The 21,480-nt window shown below is 41.7% G+C and overlaps 1 protein-coding gene and 1 non-coding gene across 2 annotated transcripts in view; one reads left to right on the top strand and one right to left on the bottom strand.

The window, feature by feature from the left end:
- The first annotated feature begins 247 nt into the window (after positions 1 to 247).
- Positions 248 to 21,480, top strand: part of LOC115376997 (coxsackievirus and adenovirus receptor homolog) — a 59,358-nt gene continuing 38,125 nt past the window's right edge. The window contains exons 1-2 of the mRNA XM_030076847.1: positions 248 to 324; positions 916 to 1,278. Coding sequence (XP_029932707.1) covers positions 252 to 324; positions 916 to 1,278 — 436 coding nt within the window. The 5' untranslated portion in view covers positions 248 to 251. The remainder of the gene's footprint in view (positions 325 to 915; positions 1,279 to 21,480) is intronic.
- On the bottom strand, positions 16,037 to 16,142 carry LOC115377212 (U6 spliceosomal RNA). The gene has a single exon (XR_003929961.1). It is a non-coding gene; the product is annotated as a U6 spliceosomal RNA (small nuclear RNA).

Raw genomic sequence — 21,480 nt, 5'->3', positions numbered from 1 at the left:
AAAACACTGAAGGAGAAGCTGTGGACAAACTTTACACTGGAACTGAATTAAACTGCAAACACTGAGAGCACCTGAACGCACCACCAGAGCTGCTGCTTTTAAATCACGTGACCGAGAGGAGCGCCTTGGTATATATAAGAGAGGGTTCAGGAAGCAACAAGACAGAGAGAGACAGACAGACAGAAAGACAGATACACACCCACACACACACACACACACACACACACACACAGAGGCAGGTCTCTGCTCTCATGGCTTCTTTCAGCGCTGCGTCCCTCCTGGCTCTGAGCTCCCTGATCTGTCACCTGGCTGCTTCCTCTGAAGGTGAGTGTGTGTGTGTGTGTGTGTGTGTGTGTGTGTGTGTGTGTGTGTGTTACAGTCTCTGGCTCCACAGGTTGCTCCACTGCACCGCCTCCTGTGTGTTTGCAGCTTCATCCAAGCTGCAGCGTGTCGCTCCCTCCAGCAGTTCAGTGACTCCGTCCTCAACACTGACCTCATGTTGAAAATTTAACAAACACACACATCTGGACCAGAGACGGAAATGTGTTACCAAATGTGTTGTACCTCACTCATGTTTATATGAAACATTTGTCCATAACACAGACAAAATAATGAATCAAATGTTTATTGTCATCAAAATATTTAAAAAGTCATTAAACCTTGTTAAGTTTCTGAGTTCAGCACATTTATACTGTGGAAACAGCTGGAAGATTTCTTAGATATGATGGATGTTCTCTGCACTTACAAATGACTTGTGCTTATTTGTGAACGGGGCTGATGTTCAAACTGATGAGCCGACGGCTTCTGAGCGTTTGGGGATCCATTTGAAGTTTGAACTGACAGAAACTGGAATCTTTTTGAAGATCTGTGTTGTTAACTTTTCTGTTCTGGGTTTGTTTTTCCATCGTCCTTTAGCCCAGAACCTGAACCTGACAGCTCAACCTGGAGACAATGTCACCCTGAGCTGTCAGGCTCCTGATGTCGACATCGCAGCAGCAGAGTGGAGCAGAACTGACCTGAAGGAACTAGAACCTGTGTTCCTTTATCGAGACGGACGCATTGAGTCAGACTACCAGCATCCATCTTTTAAGAAGCGGGTGGAGCTGAAAGACAAAGAGATGAAGAACGGCGACCTGTCTGTGATCCTGAAGAACGTGACGGAGGAGGACAATGGAACATACGAGTGTCGCTTTGTACCTGCTGCTGCCAAACGCAGGAAGAGATCTGTTATTAAAGCTGATCCCATCAGCACCATCAGGCTGGAGGTTGTAGATCCAGGTGAGTTTAACTGGGACAGGATGACATCTGACCTGAGGTCTGTTTTATTTCATGTTGGAGGTGGATTCTGAACAGACACAGGACAGAAATATGAGAGCTTGACTTTATACTTTGATCATGATTTCATAGCACTACAGTAGATAATGACTGATGTGAGCAGCAGGAATCATTTATTCTGTTTCCTTCCTTATTGTTAAATCTATATTTTTAAATGTATAAAGTGAGGTCCATTTTTCAAAAGGCCTTGTCCCAGCTGTCCCACAAGTGAAGCCCTTCACAGATGGACATGTTGTCTTGAACATGTGTCCTAACCCTTGTTGGTACCAAACATGTTCCCCTCAGTTCAGTCAGTGAGAGTCAGGAGAGAAAACTGACATGTTTCCAGACAAACTCCCACATGAGTCTGATGAGGAGGACATGCAGCCTTTTCCTCTGACCCTCATCTGTTTACTCACCAACCTGACTTGTCTTTGTCTTTGTTTTTTATTTTGTTGTTTCAGACTCTTCAGATGGAGACAAAATGAGTCAAGACTCTGTGAATGACCATGACCATGATGAACCTCCTGGGCGTAGTCATGCTGCAGCGGCTGTAGTTCCTGTACTGTTAGTGCTTATTGTGGTTGTTTCTGCTGTGGTGCACAGAAAACAAAAACAAAGTGTAGAACACAGAGAAGTGCACAGTGAGGCTGCATACGCTTGTCAGCTGAAAGCAGGAGTGTTAGGAGTGTGTCAGGAGTGTGTTGTGGTTCTGGATCCAGACGCTGCCTCAGCTGAACTGTAGCTGTGTGTGAGTCGGGTGGCGGAGGCCAGCGGGGTCGGCTCGGCTGATGCCAGGTTGTGTCGGGCTTCACATGTGAGAAGCAGGAACAAATGGCCGCCCTGTGGGTCTGAGGCGCCGGGCAGACAGGTTGAGTCGTAGAGAAACATCTCCTGTGGTCGTTCCTGTTTGATGCCACATCAACAGGAGCAGGACTGTCCACCTAAAATGTGCAGCATGTCTTGATTGGAGCTCAAGTCCATCCTGACTCAGGACAGTTGCAGGCTCATAAACTGTCCAGAGGGTGACGCTATAAGGGGGATTTAGAAAAGATGGACATTAAAAAACAGTAAAATGAGCAAAGTGGGGGTCAGAGTGGTGGCAGAGCTGCTGTCAGAGCAGAGCAGCTGCAGGAGGCTTTAGTGGAAGGAGCCAGACGCTGATTCTGACCAGTGAATAATGAGATGATTTATTTATTTATTTAGCCTTTATTTAACCAGGTCGATCCCATTGAGACACAAGGATCTCTTTTCCAAGGGAAGCCTGGCCAAGACAGCAGCTTAAAAACATCAAGTTACAGCAGGACAATAAATATTCACTAAAATAGACAAAATACAATCTGGTCACGTCAAGAGTTAATATGGGGCTTTCATGAGCAGGAACAAGACCGATATGAGGCAGATACTACGTCGCTCATAAGGTTTTTAAATGTTCCAATAGAAGTTAGTTCCCTCGAGTTCAAAGTGCTCTGTAGTGAGTTCCAGGCAGCAGGTGCAAAGTACATGAAGGAGTTAGGCAAGCGCCTAACTCAGCGCGAACTTTGATGCCACGATCAAACTCACAGGATAAATCCAAAACATCTAAACAGCACCAGATCAAAACCAGAAGCAGAGATCCCATGAAAGAGTGTGAGGTGAGGGAGAGAGCGGCTGCAGTGTTGAGGCAGCTCCTGAACACAGAACCACAAACACTAACCTTCATCCTGACCACAGCAACTGCAAACTTCAAACTGCAAACTCATAACCATTTTGAAAGAGTGCAACAGAAAATTTCCACGTCATGCCCTCTGTCATGGTTGAAAATCTCTTCCCCTGTTCATTGCTGAGAAGTCTCTCAGTTTAACTGGAGACGGGGACGAGCAGGGCCTCTGCAGCCAGCAGACTCAGACCAGGTGAATTCAGTGAGGCCCACTTATTAAATTCACCAGCCAACTCTGGCATTATCTCTGCCTGGTTTTTCCTCCATCAGGTTAGAAAATAGCAGAAAACAAAATACAGAACCATTAAAAATCAAACAACAGTAATGCAAGCATGGAATCCTGCTTTTCAGATCAGAACGTGACTGCACACTTTTCATTCAGAACTCATTTTACACCCCAGTTTAATCCTCATGTACTGTTAGAAAACTCTCCTTAATTTACTGTTGGTGGACAAAAACATCCAGTACAAAAAAACTGCTGTAAAAATATATCAGGTAAATATTTTTTCACCTTTCAGTCAATCTTTCAGTCAATCTCAGTTCTGATCAAAACTACTAAATATTGAAAATTGCTTTTTGGCTGACAAAAGAGGGCAAAGAACATCAGTTTATCTTTATCTATTATTCCCAAAGCCCAACAGTCTGAGAAACGTCCCGTTGGACTGAGAGCCCATCGCTCCTCGTTGTCCTGGAAAAAAAAACGCCACTGTTCTGAAATCCCATGAGTCCGACAGCCCGTTATGATTATGGTGGGTTAGGTTAGGGTTCGGGTTAGGGTGGCTTCAGGTCAGATAACAGGCTGTTGGAATAATATCAGTTATTTATATATATGTTTTTTAATTTCTATACACAGTCTAGTTGTTGTGGTCAGTATCATGGTTGGTATAATAATGTCCTTGAACATACCTCTGCTTTCAGCTGAGTAGCTTCTGCACAATACATTATTATACATTATACATTATTACAATAAGCTAGTCCTTTACTTTATTCATCGCTCCTGATTGTTTGAGAATAATAACATTCACTAAATGTGATTTAAGAAAAGTGGTGTGTGTGAGTGATGCATCACATGGAGTCATTACTTTATGATGATGATGATGATGATGATGGTGATGTCTGTTAATGTGACTGCAGCTCTGTGTGTATTTTAAGTTCCAGCTGCAGCTTCTCTGCTTCATTTGTCTGTTTGAACAGACTTTATTCTTCACAGATTCTTCCTGTGTATCTGAAGTTTCTCTTGACTTTGCTGTTGATTCATTTACAGTTTTTTTTCGATTGCTTACACACTAAGAACATACTCTTAAACCAATGTGACAAAACTTGAAGTCATTGGAACTAAACCTTAAACACAGCGTGGCCACACCTTAGACACAAGTGCTGCTTTAAACTGTGTTTGCTATTCTGCAACACACTTCCTCCTGAACACTAGACACTATTTCATACAGAAGACACCTCGCTAAAAAATGAAAGCATGTGGTTACAATTGGGAAAACACTTATGTTCAAAATACAAAACACATCGGGTAATTAGAAAACTTGAGACACACACGTGAAAGCTCTTACTTAGAAAACTGAACACCAATCATTCAGGGCCTAAGCTCTACAAACAGGCCCCAGGTCAGCCATGTTGAGTATTTTGCGTGGAGGTGGTGAGAGAAAGAGGTGGCTGTACGTAGTTTGATTTTGTTGTATTGTTTTATTTTTGCTTTACATACTATGTATGTATGTTTATTTATGTTTGCAAAAGGCTCTTACCATGACAAAACATTTCAAACATGCAGCAAAAGCACATTTTGTCAGCGCCCAATACAACTAATCCACTCACTCACTCACTTCATACTCAACACCAGAATGCAACACAGCCTTTTCAGTCTGAGCAGGTTCAACCTTACTTTTTTCTTGTGTGTATGCAGTCATATTTTTTTTTGACAATTTGCATAGTTACATATTGTAAAGCAAGTAGCAAAAGCCAATATTTCCCTCAAACAACTCAACTTCTGCCCAAATGAGTAGATTCCTTCAGTCAGCTCTACTGTACTGTAACACAGCTGACAGCAGAATACAAAATACAGCTGTCAGTTTGAACAAGGTTCTCCTGTGAGCTACACATTCAAATGTGAACTTACAGTAAAGAACTGCATCCAAACTCAGAAAGACTTTGAAGTGAAACTTTTACTGTATTTATGGCAAAAACTGAAATTCTATAACTCACATACAGTATTACACAGAAAAACTCAAAGGAGTTGAAAAAAATACAGAATACAATTTGTAGGCCCCTTTTCTGTAGGTGCATTCTGATTGATTGGTGATGCTGATTGGTGGAAAGGGTAGTGATGCAGGTGCACTAGTGATTTCACAGAGATGCAGGTGCAAAAGAGCGTGAAAAATGTGTGAATCCAATGAAAAGGTATGAACACATTTGCAAAAGAAAACTTTTGCTGTGGTTTGGAGGTGAAGATGACGACAAAGTGGATCCCAGTTTCATTATACTGGAAAAAGTGATTGAAAAAAACTGTACTGTAAAGTACAATATACTGTATACTGTATACAGTTGACAGAGTTGACACCTTTCTTATTTATTTTTATTTTTTGGTTATTTTGGAAACAACTGTTACTGTGAAAAGATGTTTAATTTCTATTTTGAGCTTTGCAGAATTCTTTTTGAACAAATAAATGAAAAGCAGTAAAAACTGCAGTGTTTTGTGTTCAGTATGTTATTGTGTTGCTTGCTGCTGTGAAAGTGTGTTCATATTATAGAAATGTGTATCCTTTTGTTACCAGAGTTGCATTTTGACAAAGGATTTTGAAGTTTTGATGACTGAGTTTCAGTTTGCCATAAATGTGTATGGTTTATTTCCAGGTGTTGTGTCTTATTTGCGTTGTGTTTAGAGTTTTGGCACAGTGAGCAAAGCATTTGTAAAATGAGTTCAAGCAATCAAAAAAAAACTGTATAATGTGAAACACTTTGTCATATAAATGTTCTCAGATTCTTTATGATTCATGTATCATTTATTCTGTAAAGCACTTATCAGTTCGCTGTGATGCACTTGTTGAACAGACCTCAGGGTTTGGAAGAGAAAAACATTTTTGTCAGAAACTTTGACCTGATCTGCTGGTTGATGCTTCCTGAAATAAAAACCAGTTCAGCCTGAAGAGTGTGTGTGTGTGTGTGTATTTGTTTGTGTGTGTGTGTGTGTGTGTGTAGTCATGGTACTATGCGTACAGACTCATCCACAGAAACCACAAGGGATTTTTGTGCTCAGTTAATCAGAGGGTGTTGAATGATTCTTTTGTTGTTTCACACAGAGACAGCTCAGCCTGTATGTGTGTGTGTGTGTGTGTGTGTGTGTGTGTGTTGTAGCTGCTGCTGAGCAGTGCTCACTGTCCGACCACAAACCTTTCCTCAGCTCCATCAGGAAGTGAGACGGCAGAGAGCAGAGAGACGCTGTGACACAAACGAGTGGAGAGCAAAGCCACTCCAAAGAAAATGTTCCTTCACTGTCCGAGTTTACAAAGACGTTTAAAAGACCACACACACACACACACACACACACACACACACAGACATCACATGACTGAGGTTTCTTTAGGTCACTGATCAGCAGCCTCAGTTGAACTTTTAGTTTCACACTAAAGTTATTGTTTTAATCTTTAGCTGTAGGTGTGTCAGCTCCTGGTTATTCGAAGGCTGATCTATAAAGGCAGCTCTCTCAGCTTCAGCTGCTGATGACTGGGAGCTTCCCAGTACAGCTCCAGTCTTTACTGGTGGCCACGAAGGAGCAGTGAGGAACAAAAGTGTTTGAACAGCACTGTCACTTTTAGTTCTGTGATCATTTGAGATGAAACCTGCAGGTCTGACAGTCCCTCACACTTTCTGCCAACATGACTGAGAGCAGCAGTTACCTCTTCCTGGAAATCACATGGTACAGAGAGAGAGAGAGAGAGAGAGAGAGAGAGAGGTACAGAGAGAGAGAGAGAGAGAGAGAGAGAGAGAGAGAGGTACAGAGAGAGAGAGAGAGAGAGAGAGAGAGAGAGGTACAGAGAGAGAGAGAGAGAGAGAGAGAGAGAGAGAGAGAGAGAGAGAGAGTGAGCACGTTTACATGCACACCTTATTCCTGTATTAACCGGAATATTCGCAATATTCCGGTTGCGCACGTGTCATGTAAACACGCACCGAACCCGATTAAGGTCATATTCCGGTTGGAGAGAATTCCGAATAAGCCCCCTGGAATATGCCTGTTCCAACCGGAATATTGGGGCATGTAACCACCTTAGTCGGAAAACTCCCCGAACCGGAATATTCAGTCACGACTGCGCATGCTCGACTCACAAGGACTTCTGTGGCGTCTTCGTTGCTATGGTTACCTGCAAGCGGGGAAAACGGCAGGGCGAACAGCAGCAAGAGCCAGGAGACTGCAGTCCACCTTCAGCTAATGAAAGACTTAAATATCACGGAGGATATCGATGGGAGAAAACATAGAAATAGCGACAGAAGAAGAAGAAAAAGTAGAAGAAGACGAGGAAGAAGACTTCTTCGTCTGTTTTTCCAGCAGACCAGACGCCTATACGCGTGCTGCTGCCCCCCGCGGCTGAGTGTGGCATTACGTCAGAGAGTGGAATACGCCGAAACACGGGGGCATGCCAAGTAACATGTAAACGGAATATTCCAGTTGCCGCGGCGCAGTTACCTTAACCGGAATATTGAGCTGAACCGGAATATGGTGTGCATGTAAACGTACTCAGAGAGAGAGGGAGAGAGAGAGAGAGTCTGATAATAACATGTAACCACCTAAAGTCCAGCTCCATGCACACTAAAAACTGCTGGGTTAAAAAATAACCCAACTTTAACCCAACCCCTGGGTCAAAAAGGGTCCAACTACTTGCTGTGTTGTTTTGACTCAAGAAACTGGGTTATGCATTTTGACCCATAATCTGGGTTAAAGAAATAACCCAATTTTTCTTTTAACATGACCCAGGATTGTAGTCAATATAACCCAACTTACAGGTCATATTCATTTAGCCCACTCAACCCAAAAGTTGAGTGGGCAGTGTTACAGACGCTGACACACATAACACTATTCAATTCTGAATAGGTAATCACACACAAGTGCTGTATCAGCAGCTAATTTAATTTTATGTCCCCAGGTGGAGCCAAGCCCTGACTACAACTCAAGCCCAAAGACACACATCACTCACAGTTTTACACTGATAAATTATCAAGTTGTAAATTATTCAATAAATAGACAATAAATAGTCTGTATAAAATGTGCAAATATGCAATGTGCAAAGATTCTGTGCCAACCAATAATAAAGTACATTTATTGTGACTAAAGTGCCAAGTGCCATTATTAAAGTGCATAGTTAAGTTGTCTGTTTTAAGTGCATTTTCTACCAACCATGTTGTGTAATATTTACAAGCAAAGCTGTCAGTCACTAGTAATGAAGTGTTCTTCGTTACACAAACTGTTTGTAAAGTATTCAGTCAATCAATCAATAAGCAATCAATCAATCAAACCCAAGTCTCTGACCCAACAATGGGTTACTCTCAGAAAAAATAACCCAGAAATATTACCCAACTGGAAAAACCCACAAATTGGGTCAAAATAAAATCCTTATAACCCAAGAAATGGTTATGGCTCTGGAAAAATAACCCAGAAATGTAACCCAACACAGGTAACGCAGGAATTGGGTTAAAGAAATAACCCAAGTGTTTTTAGAGTGTAGAGATAAGGTGGTGGCCACAGTAGATAAAGTAAGCAAAACAGACAGATAAACAAGGAACAAGAGCACATCCCCACACACCAGCACACACACTCAAACACAAGCGCAAATAGAGTATAATCCAACCCTCTAGAAACCGCGTTCATACACACACACACACACATACACACACACGTATCTCACAGATGTGTGCATACTTGCGTACTAAATAACCAGCTCTTTGATAGGCATGAGAATGTGTGTGGATTTGTACATAAAACCACTGCCACTGCCTCATGGCCACACACGCGAAGGAGGAACTCCCAAACTGAGCTCTGCGTTGTGGGATGCTACACTGACCCCTCATAAAGCTTCGAGTTGCTCAAAGACTTCATTGACACCGTCTACCTGGACAGGTGTGAGCTGAGCAGCTCACTGATACTTTCTACCTCTGGCTTTAAGTTCAACAGTGTTAAAGAACGAGGCAGATTCATCACATGAGGTTTAGTAGCACCTTCAGCCTGTCTTCTTCCTGTGTCTGACGTTTCTCTCGACTTTGCTGTGAATTCATTTATAATGTGAAGCACTTTGTCATTAAAATTCCTCAGATTCTTTATGAGTCTTTTATCATTTATTCTGTAAAGCACTCAGCACTGTGGTGTAATGCACATGCTGAACCTGGAATAAAAACCATTTCAGCCTGAGGGCAAAACCATGCCGAGAACTGTCACAGGTCTGTGTGTGTGTGTGTGTGTGTGCATGCGTGTGCGTGTGCGTGCGTGTGTGGAGATGATGAGTTGAGGTCTTGTACGTTCTTATCATTTTATGTGACCTTGTGTGCGAGTGCTTGTGCTCTGTGACCTTGTTACCAGACAAATGAATGACTGCTGGCAACTCAAGAAGCCCCGTAACACTTCTTGAGCGGTGTGTGTCATCAGGTGTCTTCACCGTCGTCCCGGCGACCCAGCATCACACCGACCTCCACGGTGGTCCTGCCCTGATCCCAGGAGGTCTTCTCTGCCGGCTCGCTGATGTTAGGTACTCGTCTTTTTCTTCTTCTCCTCACTGCAAAAATGGTGTCTGCACGAGCTAACTTAGAGGACAGACTTTGTTTTCCATGAGATAAAACTGATCATACTAACATTTGAAAACTGCAGCCAAACGGGTTCAGCCACACCCGCTGCGTCTTTAACGGGTGAGATCATAACTTTCCCGCTCTCACTTCACCAAACTTGGCCTCGGTTCAAAAATTCTGTTCTGACACCAGCAGGGAACGTTTTTACTGGCCTTCTGCCCGTTTACCTGTAAGCACATCTACATCTTCATATTCTTTCAGTTTAAACCAGGAGACTCTTCTTTAATCAAAGTACTGTCACTATCACATCACAGTATTTTGATCAGATTTCAGAAACAAAACTGGGAAACCTGGGCTCCTATTCACAAAACATTTTAGGCTAACAGCAGCTTCTAACTTTAGTAGAAAAATAACAGGTGTGTCAGTCCTAGTTTCAGGACTCCTACATGTCTTTGCTAAGAGAATTTGACAACGCTCAGCACTCTGTGACTCTGTGACGAGGAAAGGGAGTTGAGAGAAAAAAACTTCCCTTCAGAGCGAAGCAAAATGGTGCCACATCTCAAAACTATGAAGAAAAACAACAACAACAAAAATTTAATTTAAAAAAAAACAGCTCTGTTTCAGCTTCCTGTTGATTCCTTTGTGCCAAATTTATATTTATATAAAATAAAGCTAACCCATAATTAATAGGGGTGGTTTAAAAAAAAAAAAAAAAAAAAAAAAAAAAACGAACACAACAATAGTGTCTCCTTTCCATTTATTTCCAAACAATTATCAGTTTGTAATCGGGAATCATTCCAAATCAAAAATCAATTTTAAATCAAATCGGACACCCAATAATCGGAGTTAAATCATAAAAGTCCCACACCCCTAATAAATAATGTCACTAATGATAAGCCTGAAATAAAAAATAAAAATAAATAAATAAATAAATAGATAGATAAATTAAAAAAAAAAAAAAAAGCGGTAAAATTCCTTATGATTGTTAGAAACATAGGTCTTTAACTTTAACAAACGTTTGGTTCGTGTTCTCATGTTTATTCCATGTTGATCCCCTCCTGCATGTTGCGGCACATCAGCCAGTTCACCATGAACCACAGAAAACACTCGTCGACACGTTTTGCAATTTGCCTTGTACTCGTTGCCACTGGCGCTGTCAGACCACGGGTTCACCCTCGTCGCATTAAAGTCTGTACTCTTGCAAACGTTGCTGCTTTTTGGGACGTGGTGGAGTGTCGGGCGTAGCCGACATCTTTAAAACGCGCGGGTGCCCTGGGGCTCGCAGTGCGCAGTGTCGGTGTGTTAGGCAACCAGTGACAGGAGCGGGCAGGCAGGCAGGCAGACAGTCCACGGGAGGTGGAGGTCTATCCGCTGTACCTCGCGTCAGCTCCTGCCTACGCGGGTCCTGCCACGATTAAATTAGCTGCCTTTAACGTTTCCTGTGTTTTATTTTGTTCATTATTCAGTGTTGATGTGTGTGTGACAGACGTGTATGGGGCATTTATGAAAATATGGGACAAATTGCGCAACATTTCATTGTCAATTTAAAGACGATTACGTATTTTACAGGACGGGTGGCAACCCTATGCATGACCATGAAGAATTTATGCAACAAGAGAGAAAGCCAGTCAGAGTTTGCTGACAATTTTCATGGCGATTTCCCGGGGACGCCAAACATAACCACCGCTTCTCCAGCCGTCTTTATCCACTCTGCGTGTTCAGGGGACGTGCCACTCAAGATGTCGCAAAGGCTGTGTGACACCGGGAAGGCAGCAGCTGCACTTTTCTTTTTTCTCTTATCAAAGTAGTGAGAGCCTGGTCTCGACCGGTCTTGATCAAAAATCCCGAGTCCACCCAGTCCGAGACCGAGACAAGACCGAGTGAAAATGCCTTCGATTACGAGACCGAGACAAGACCCTCAGACCCTCAAAAAGTGGTCTCGAGACCAAGACTGATCTCGAGTACTACAACACTTGGCAACAGCTCCTAATTTCCACCTGTAGTCCCTGGGCAGGTATGACAATATAATAATTAACAACAGGGCCGGAGTGGGACTCATTTTCAGCCCTGGAGTTTCATGCCTCAGACCGGCCCACTTTAGATCACGACCTATTATTATTAAAATCAAAAAATATAACGGGTCACTACTTTTGAGCATAGAAAGTGAACTAATGCTTGCTTGTTCACACACTCACACACTCTGTTCCTTCCATACTGACAGGAGCAATCCCCTCATCACTACTGGCTCCTGGCTCTGCCTCTGACACCAAATCACATTTTAAAAATTCTCAGCACAAATCTCCCCTTTTTACAAAGCCTTCTGATCAATTCAGGTCAGTTTCATTAATGTAGTGCTGAATCATCCAGCATCTCAGGACACTTTTCATATAGAGCAGGTCTACACCATACTCTTCATCATATTAATTCACTCAATGAGCAATCCTACCTGCCCACTCTGGACTTGTGGGCTCATGGCTGCTGCTTGGTGCTGGATCTTGCTTCTGACTCTGAGGGGCTACAAGACAAAGTTTCCCAGTTATGTGGCATCACAACATACTATTATTTAAATTCAGGGCTGCCCCTGGCCAAATTGGGGCCCTAAGCAGCATTTTATTTGGAGGCCCCCACACCCCCGGCTGAATCAAAAATTTCCGGATTTTTGGCCTGACACCTCCCGCTGACCACACAATCCCAGATGTATAATAGGAATAAAATGACGGCAAAAAGACATTTCATTAGTAAGAACAAAGTATTGTAAGTGGAATAAGCAGTACTGTATGAGTCAACTAAAAAAAAAAATTACTTCAAACTAGAATAAATAAAAAAAAAAAATCTGAGTCACAAATGTCATCAATTAAAAAAATAATTTCAACAAAAGATGTTTTTCTAAAAAAAAAAAAAAAAAAAAAAAAGTACCTTAAACCTGACAAATATCTGAAAACAGGTCAGTGAACTAAACAAGCATGTGTGTTACAAATTAAATAAATTCAATTCAAATAGCCTTGAATTGATCTTCTTTATTGATGAATAAATTTATTGGCTATAAACTTGAGCTGATATACGACCACCAACTGGTCAATTCACCACTTCTTTTTCACAGAGGTGAACGCAGACAAATGAAAGAGACTTACAGTCGTCTCTCTTCTGTCTCATTATGAGGAGCAGCTGAGGTGTTTATGTGAGGCCACAAAGTTTTACATTTATTTCAGCAACATACCAACTCTTCCTCTTGTTTTGATTTTTTTTTTTTTTTCCTCTTAGTTGCTCCAGATTCAAAATGCCTCTTAGAGCCCACTCACACTGGCAAGTTTGATCCGCGCCCAAGCACGATTGCCCTTAAAATCCGGATTCTTTGACCAGTGTGATCGCTCCGTATCGTGCTTGAATACAGTACACTTCCCCCGCTCTGGCACGGTTGGAAGGGGTGTGCTTCTGCACGGTACGGGCGCGTACATGAGCACATGCACGGTCACGCACGCAGTGCGCGGATGTAAATCATGCAACTTTCCTCCTGCCTCTGCAAAATTGTTTAATGTGCACAGCGCGATTACCGGCGAATGGCCGCGTTGCGCAATCAATAATCAACCATGTTGTCTGTGTCATTGTCCGTTGTGCTGCTGCAACCGCATATAAACAAAAGTCAGTTTATAATGAAAGTACAGCAGTCTGTGTGCGGAGATCCGGCAGACCTGGTGCTGGCCGGCACCGCGTCGGCACTGGCCGCGGCACCGCGCCGGCACTGGCCGGCACTGGCCGCGGCACCGCGCGGTGTGCGGCCACCCGGTCACCCGGGCTGCCGGATCTGACAGGTGCCGCTCCGGCTGTCAGTTGGACCTTTCTGAAGGAGGAGGAAGTTACCTCCGAAACTGTCAAGGTAAATAAACATCCCATGTCTGATTAAAAGGACCAAAAACGTTTTTTAGTTAAAAGGAAGACATGATGTATTTGAACTACATTGATTTATAATGACGTCGGGCCATGCCTGTTGTTGTCGTATTTCAACGTGATGGCGTGCACACCGGGGGCAATCGTGCTTGGGCGCGTTTGGGAAAAAGGTAATGTGAGTGCAGGCCAGCCGGGGACTGGGGAGGGGGGGATTTTGGCGTTAGCACAATACGGGCTCAAACTTGCCAATGTGAGTGGGCCCTTAGAAGCCATCTCTCTCCCCACCTGCAGCAGTGTCGGTGCATCTGACAGCTGATTGGTCAGATGCAGATTGCTGTCAATCATTGCAGTAACGCGTGCAGTGGGGTGTCAGATTACAGATCTCTTTATTCTCTCCTCCTGGCTTGGACTGACCTGGTTCTCTAGTCTCACGGGCATCGCGCGCGTGTCACGCGGGTGACACGCATGTTCCGCAGGCGACGTGCACGCCATGCTGCGTGTTCTGCGTGTAGGGAGGGGCGGCCCTGCTAGATCTTCTAATTTGAGCATTTTTGTTTTAATGAAGAGTGGGTTGGTCGGTGACAGATAGTCACTTTGATTTATTATTCGTATTGCTTTCTTTTGTAACATATAGATTGGTTGTTGTTATTGCTGTTATTGTCTGTTATTGTACTGACAGATTTAACTGTTAATTTACATGTGAGGGATGAATATTTAACAGTATTTTACAATTACTATAAAATACAGTAGGATACTGTTGTAAATACACAGCAATTCATTACAGTATAATAGTAGTAAATGTAGCAGGATGAATGGCATAATTAATGAAAGCAATAATTGATGATGTGAAAACATCATCAAAAATGGTAATAAATATATATAATAAAATAAATAAATAAATAAATAAGTAGTAAATAAATATGCAGACATTAACAAGAAATTCAAGAAATGGTAAGAGGGCTGCTGGAAGATGTCACCTCCAGGCCACATTTCAGACAGAGACTTCAGTCGTTTCTCCTCTGTCTCATTATGAGGAGCAGCTAAAATATTTATGTGGAGCCACAAAGTTTTACATTTATTTCAACAACACACCCACTCTTCCTCTTATTTTGATTTTTTTTCCCTCTTAGTTGCTCTTAAATAAATGGCTCTCCTCACCTGCAGCCCCCCCCCCCAAAAAAGATACAAAAAAAAAAGTGAACACCGGCCCTCGCGGCCCAAACATCAGACCGGCCCACCGGGAATTGTCCCGGTCCTCCCGATTAGCCACTCCGGGCTTGATTAACAATTCTAAAAAGAGATTTTACAGACAGATAAACAAAGAACAAGAGCGCCAACAGCCCATCCCCACCCACCAGCACACACACTCAAACACAAGCACACACACACACACACACACACACACACACACACTCAGTCATGTGGTGCTGGACTAGGTGGTTACAGGTTGGCATCAAACTGTCTCTCTCTCTCTCTCTCAGTAGTGACATAGGCCTGTCAGGCATGTGATGTGTGTGTGTGTGTGTGTGTGTGCGTGCTTGTGTTGGGTGGAGACATTGCAGCCACAGGGTTGTGTTTCCAGTCCGTTGATAAGGAGGGTTTTGAATTTCAAACGTGAGCAAAAGGCAAAAGTCCCTCCTATGTTTTCTGTTCCACACTCTGAATTTTGACAGGAGGTGACGTTTTTTTTTTTTTTTTTTTTTTTTAAATGTAGATTATATGAGTCAGATCAAAGATGTGTAATGAGGGGATACTCGTAGTTTTGTCTTATTCTTCCTTTGAAAAGCTACAGTTCTACCCTGTAACTGTGTCCCAGGCTCTAAACAGGCTCAGACTGTCTGCAGTGACTTTGAATGTTAAACTGTGGCTGCTGAGCTGAGACAGGAGACGCTCGCTGTCCTCTCCTCAGAGACTGCAGCTCTTCTTCTGGGGAAACTGGGAGGAAACACACTGAAACACACTGAGACACACTGAGACACACTGAGACACACTGAGACACACTGAGACACACTGAGACACACAGAGGGAGCTGGTGGAGGAGTGGCAGAGGAGTTTCTTAAAAAAAAAAAAAAAAAAAAAACTCCTCTGGTTTTCACTGAAATTACAGATTTTTTTTCAATTGCTTACACACATTTTCAAAGCTCTGTGTCTTTTTCTCAAAACTTTATCCAACTACTGCTCACACAAAATGCCAAAAGTGCCCTATCTACTGCAAAATGAAACACAGTATTCAAAATATTGTAAACACATCTTAAAAACAAGCATTTGTCTCACATCACAAACACATTTCCCATTGTGTCACATACTTGTATATCTTAGTCATTTTTTTTTTTTTTTTAAACAGAAGAGACTCCATTTGAAGAGGAAAATGAGGAACGCTTCACAAATTTGCGTGTCATCCTTGCGCAGGGGCCATGCTAATCTTCTCTGTATCGTTCCAATTTTAGTATATGTGCTACCGGAGTAACACAGCCAGAGTAACACAAATGTCTGCATCGGCAATATAAAGACTGGAACATCTCGTTAAAGCATCAAATCTCAGGGGTTTTTTTTCTTCAGATTTTAAACTGGGATGGAGATGATGAGTTGAGGTCTTGTACGTTCTTATCATTTTATGTGACCTTGTGTGCGAGTGCTTGTGCTCTGTGACCTTGTTACCAGACAAATGAATGACTGCTGGCAACTCAAGAAGCCCTGCAACACTTCTTGAGCGGTGTGTGTCATCGGGTGTCCTCACTGTCGTCCCGGCGACCCAGCATCACACCGACCTCCACGGTGGTCCTGCCCTGATCCCAGGAGGTCTTCTCTGCCGGCTCGCTGATGTTAGGTACTCGTCTTTTTCTTCTTCTCCTCACTGCAAAAATGGTGTCTGCACGAGCTAACTTAGAGGACAGACTTTGTTTTGCATGAGATAAAACTGATCATACTAACATTTGAAAACTGCAGCCAAAGGAGTTTAGCCACACCTGCTGCGTCTTTAACGGGTGAGATCATAACTTTCCCACTCTCACTCAAAAATGCTGTTTTGACACCAGCAGGGAACGTTTTTACTGGCCTTCTGCCCGTTCACCTGTAAGCACATCTACATCTTCAGATTCTTTCAGTTTAACCCTTTAATGGCCGGACCAAGAACAAAACATGAGAAAATTATTTCCTTGCATATTTTAGTTATTTGGGACACAAATAACAAAAAAACATGTTTATTTTAAAAATTGACCACATAGTTTTATTTTTACAAGCCTCTACCAAACGGTAGAGTTGGCCTTTAAGGGTAACAGTGCATGTAGTTCACAAAAAATCAAAGTCATGTGAAATGTTTATTTATTGACAATTTATTGACACATTTAAAAAGACATTGTGATCTACCATACTGAAGTGGCCTGACAACAAAGAATAGGCCTTTAAAACTTCTAAAAACTGGTCTAAAAACACGTTTTTCATGTTGGTAATCATTTCCGTATTTGTGTCACATTCATTTCTAGCTATATTCATTTCCTTTAATTAATTTATCCATTTCTGTATATAATCTCTGTAGTCATCCAGCTAGCTAGCTAATGTCTATAAAAGTGTCACAAATCGCATTGGTATGATGATAATTTCACTGAATATGTAATGTTTACCATTAATTGTATCATAAACAACAGTGGATGTATAAATAAGATGTATTTTTTATAGTAATAATCAATTTGAATCATATTCAGTCATTATTACTACTTGAACCTTTAAAGGCCAAATCAACCGTTCGGTAGAGCATGTTTTTGAAAAATTATTATAAGCTTGTTATAATTTTTTTTCTGCATCAAGTTACATAATTGTGTTCAGTAGGCACTCTGAAACCATATTATGGCAAAAATAATATTCCTACCTTTGAAAAGTTGACAAAAAATGTCCCATAAGTGAGGAGTGATTTTACAGACTCTAGCTTCTTGGCGGGAAGCTCACTAAAAAGGCATGCTCTTAAAAAAAACAGCGCCACCTAGTATTATTTTTGTGCATAACATATGCAAACCAAGTGTTAGAGATGGCTCAATGAGGTGGACTAACTTTCTAAGATATTTTCCAACATTTAATCAAACTCAAAGTGTGCTCTACCAAACGGTAGAGTTGGCCATTAAAGGGTTAAACCAGGAGACTCTTCTTTAATCAAAGTACTGTCATCACATCACAGTATTTTGATCAGATTTCAGAAACAAAAACTCTTAAAAATAACAGGTGTGTCAGTCCTAGTTTCAGGACTCCTACATGTCTTTGCTAAGAGAATTTGACAACGCTCAGCACTCTGTGACTCTGTGACGAGGAAAGGGAGTTGAGAGAAAAAAACTTCCCTTCAGAGCGAAGCAAAACTATGAAGAAAAACAACAACAACAAAAATTTTATTTAAAAAAACAGCTCTGTTTCAGCTTCCTGTTGATTCCTTTGTGCCAAATTTACAGAAGATATGATAAAATTTGGAGGAGGAAGAGCAAAAAAACAGCCCACATGTGACTTTTTCAAGGTTTTCCAAGTGTCTTTGGCTCATTTGTGTGACAGCGCTCCTAGTGGCGGCTTGCTGGCTTTACTTTAGTTGCTAAGGTTAAAGAGTGGTGTTGCCACCTGCAAAACTGACTGAGATGATTTTTTCAAAAGATGTTCCCTGTGTGTTTGGTTTTGAGTGTCATAGCGCCCCCTGGCAGCAGCTGGCAGGCCTCGCTGCAGCTGCTCAGGACAGAGAACGTCTCTTGTGGAAACGTTCCCGTCTGACCTCGCATGCTGTGCAAATCCAAGCCGAGCTTTCTACAAGCCAACTCAACTGTACACAAGTGTATAGCATTAAAAAAAATGAGTTGACTTAATTAGCTAATTGGATTTTCACCAAAAGTCACTCCCAGGCCAAACGATGCCCTTTACAGTTTTTTCCAATCGCTTTACCTCCTCTGTCAACTCAGGAATGCTGGTATCAAAACAGCTAATCCATCGGCCTAATGAGAGGCGCTCTGCCCAAAATAACACATTTTGTTTGCAAAAGGCTCTTACCATGACAAAATATTTCAAACATGCAGCAAAAGCACATTTTGTCACCGCCCAATACAACTAATCCACTCACTCACTTCATACTCAACACCAAAATGCAACACACCCTTTTCAGTCTGAGCAGGTTCAACATTCCTTTTTCCTGTGTATTGCAGTCATGTTTTTTTTTTTTTTTTTTGACAATTTCCATAGTTACATATTGTAAAGCAAGTAGCAAAAGCCAATATTTCCCTCAAACAACTCAACTTCTGCCCAAATGAGTAGATTCCTTCAGTCAGCTCTACTGTACTGTAACACAGCTGACAGCAGAATACAAAATACAGCTGTCAGTTTGAACAAGGTTCTCCTGTGAGCTGCACATTCAAATGTGAACTTACAATAAAGAATTGCATCCAAACTCAGAAAGACTTTGAGGTGAAATTTTACTGTGTTGATGGAAAAACTGAAATACTGTAAAACACGGTTAGGAGACTTACCTGTTGCTCTTCTCTTTTTGTGTTGTTTCCTGTTGTCCTCCTCCGGTGGGCAGAGCTAGTGATTCCTTTTGGCACCACTAGGGGGCGGTGTAACCCTAAGGTCATCAAGGTTTTTTCTGTCTATGTATTATTGATAGTCATCCAAGGTTGGCCAACCTTTCTTAGCCTTGTCCGTCATTTCATGTGCTTTTTTGTTTTAAAATTGTGGTTCGTGATATGGGTTTTCTAGCATTTTGCTCAGGTATGTCATATGCTTGTTTTTATTTTGTTTTTATTTTATGTGTACACACTACTGGTTGCAGTCCCAAGACGTGGGACGTAATTCACATATAATACAGTATTACACAGAAAAATTCAAAGGAGTTGAAAAAAATACAGAATACAATTTATAGGTCCCTTTCTTGTAGGTGCATACTGATTGATTGGTGCAGTGGCGGTTCTGTGCATGAGGTGTGTCATGAATGAACGAACTTACTATGCACACTGTGATTTGCTGATGTGGGATGGCTCTCTGACACTGAAATGATCATGGAACCGCAGAGGAGATATCATGTTGACATGTTTGACAGAAGAGGGGAGCTGTGGGTTACAAATTAATGCTGTTCATACAGTGACAACCTCTCTAGTGTAATACCTCTACCTGGACTTTGCCCAAACAATCATTTGCAGACTCTGCACCACTAGATGGAGGCATCACCATGTTCAACATCATAGATGGAGAAGTCACTCTGCTGTGAGACTGACCAAAATAATCTATAAACACACAGTCCGGCACTGATCCACATTTTACTAGATTTGACTGTACAGTGGAGGCAGTGCAACTCACTCTTTCAAAGGGAAATTATAAAAGGTGTATCTATGATAATAATGCTGTTGTTACACCTTGTGACATTTTGTCTTCAACAACTCTTTCTTAAGGAAAGCACCATGTTCTCTTCCCCTTCCATATTCCTGGTAGATATGGTGGAATGACCCACTTAACTGGATGGTTATGGAAAGATTAGGTGTGGTTACATTTAGTCATTAGTTAGACATGGTGTTTTACATGTAGATTTATGCTGATTAGAGTTAGGCAAGGGTTTAGTGTGATTAAGGCAAGTCGGACAGTGACCTCTGTGTCTTGCAAAAAAAACTTGTGAGGACAAAACCATTACAAGGGGCCTTGTAAAATATATATAAAAAAAATATGACACCAAATTCAAGTTAAAGTTTGGTGTGGCTGGAGATAGCTAGGCATTTCTTCTTTTTTCTGCCTCTGTTTTTTAAGAACTTAATTAACATTCAGGTATCAGAGGAGTTGAGAAGAAATGAATTAAAAATGTGAAAGGGTCAATTAAAGGTAAATCAGAAATAAGAAAATAAGAAAATAGAAATAAATTAATAGATTAATTAAAGCTTCCTGATTACCCAGATTATATTTTCTGTTTTACCAATTTAGCACAAATCAGTTATGTTCTCACTAAGTAGCCTAAGGATAAAAAAGGAAAGTCACGAGAAATCTGTTTTTTTTTTTTTTAACGGAGTCCAATTTGCTATTTTTCTCCAAAAGAAACTGAGTTCTCGCTGAAACGTCTACCTGTGGAAATTACGAGCTTGCAGTAGACTGAGTAGATACACACAACCAGGGCCAGAGTGGGACTCATTTTCAGCCCTGGAGTTTCAAGCCTCAGACCGGCCCACTTTAGATCACGACCCATTATTATTATAATCAAAAAATATAACGGGTCACTGCTATCGTTTGAGCATAGAAAGTGAACTAATGCTTGCTTGTTCACACACTCTGTTAAAACAGCTCACCTGTTCCTTCCATACTGACAGGAGCAATCCCCTCATCACTACTGGCTCCTGGCTCTGCTTCTGACACCAAATCACATTTTAAAAATTCTCAGCACAAATCTCCTCTTTTTACAAAGCCTTCTGATCAATTCAGGTCAGTTTCATTAATGTAGTGCTGAATCATCTAGCATCTCAGGACACTTTTCATATAGAGCAGGTCTACACCATACTCTTCATTATATTAATTCTAATAATATTCACTCAATGAGCAATCCTGCCTGCCCACTCTGGACTTGTGGGCTCATGGCTGCTGCTTGGTGCTGGATCTTGCTTCTGACTCTGAGGGGCTACAAGACAAAGTTTCCCAGTTATGTGGCGTCACACCATACTATTATTTAAATAATTTTAATAATACGACGCGCACGCCATGCCTGCGGGCAAAATGAGGTAGTAGTAGTAAATAGTAGTAGTAAATGTAGCAGGATGAATGGCATAATTAATGAAAGCAATAATTGATGATGTGAAAACATCATCAAAAATGGTAAT

Source organism: Myripristis murdjan, chromosome 18 (assembly GCF_902150065.1).
Source record: "Myripristis murdjan chromosome 18, fMyrMur1.1, whole genome shotgun sequence".
Taxonomy (NCBI): domain Eukaryota; kingdom Metazoa; phylum Chordata; class Actinopteri; order Holocentriformes; family Holocentridae; genus Myripristis; species Myripristis murdjan.
The sequence above is the reverse complement of the archived record's forward strand: the minus strand, read 5'-3'. Positions and strand labels throughout refer to the sequence as shown.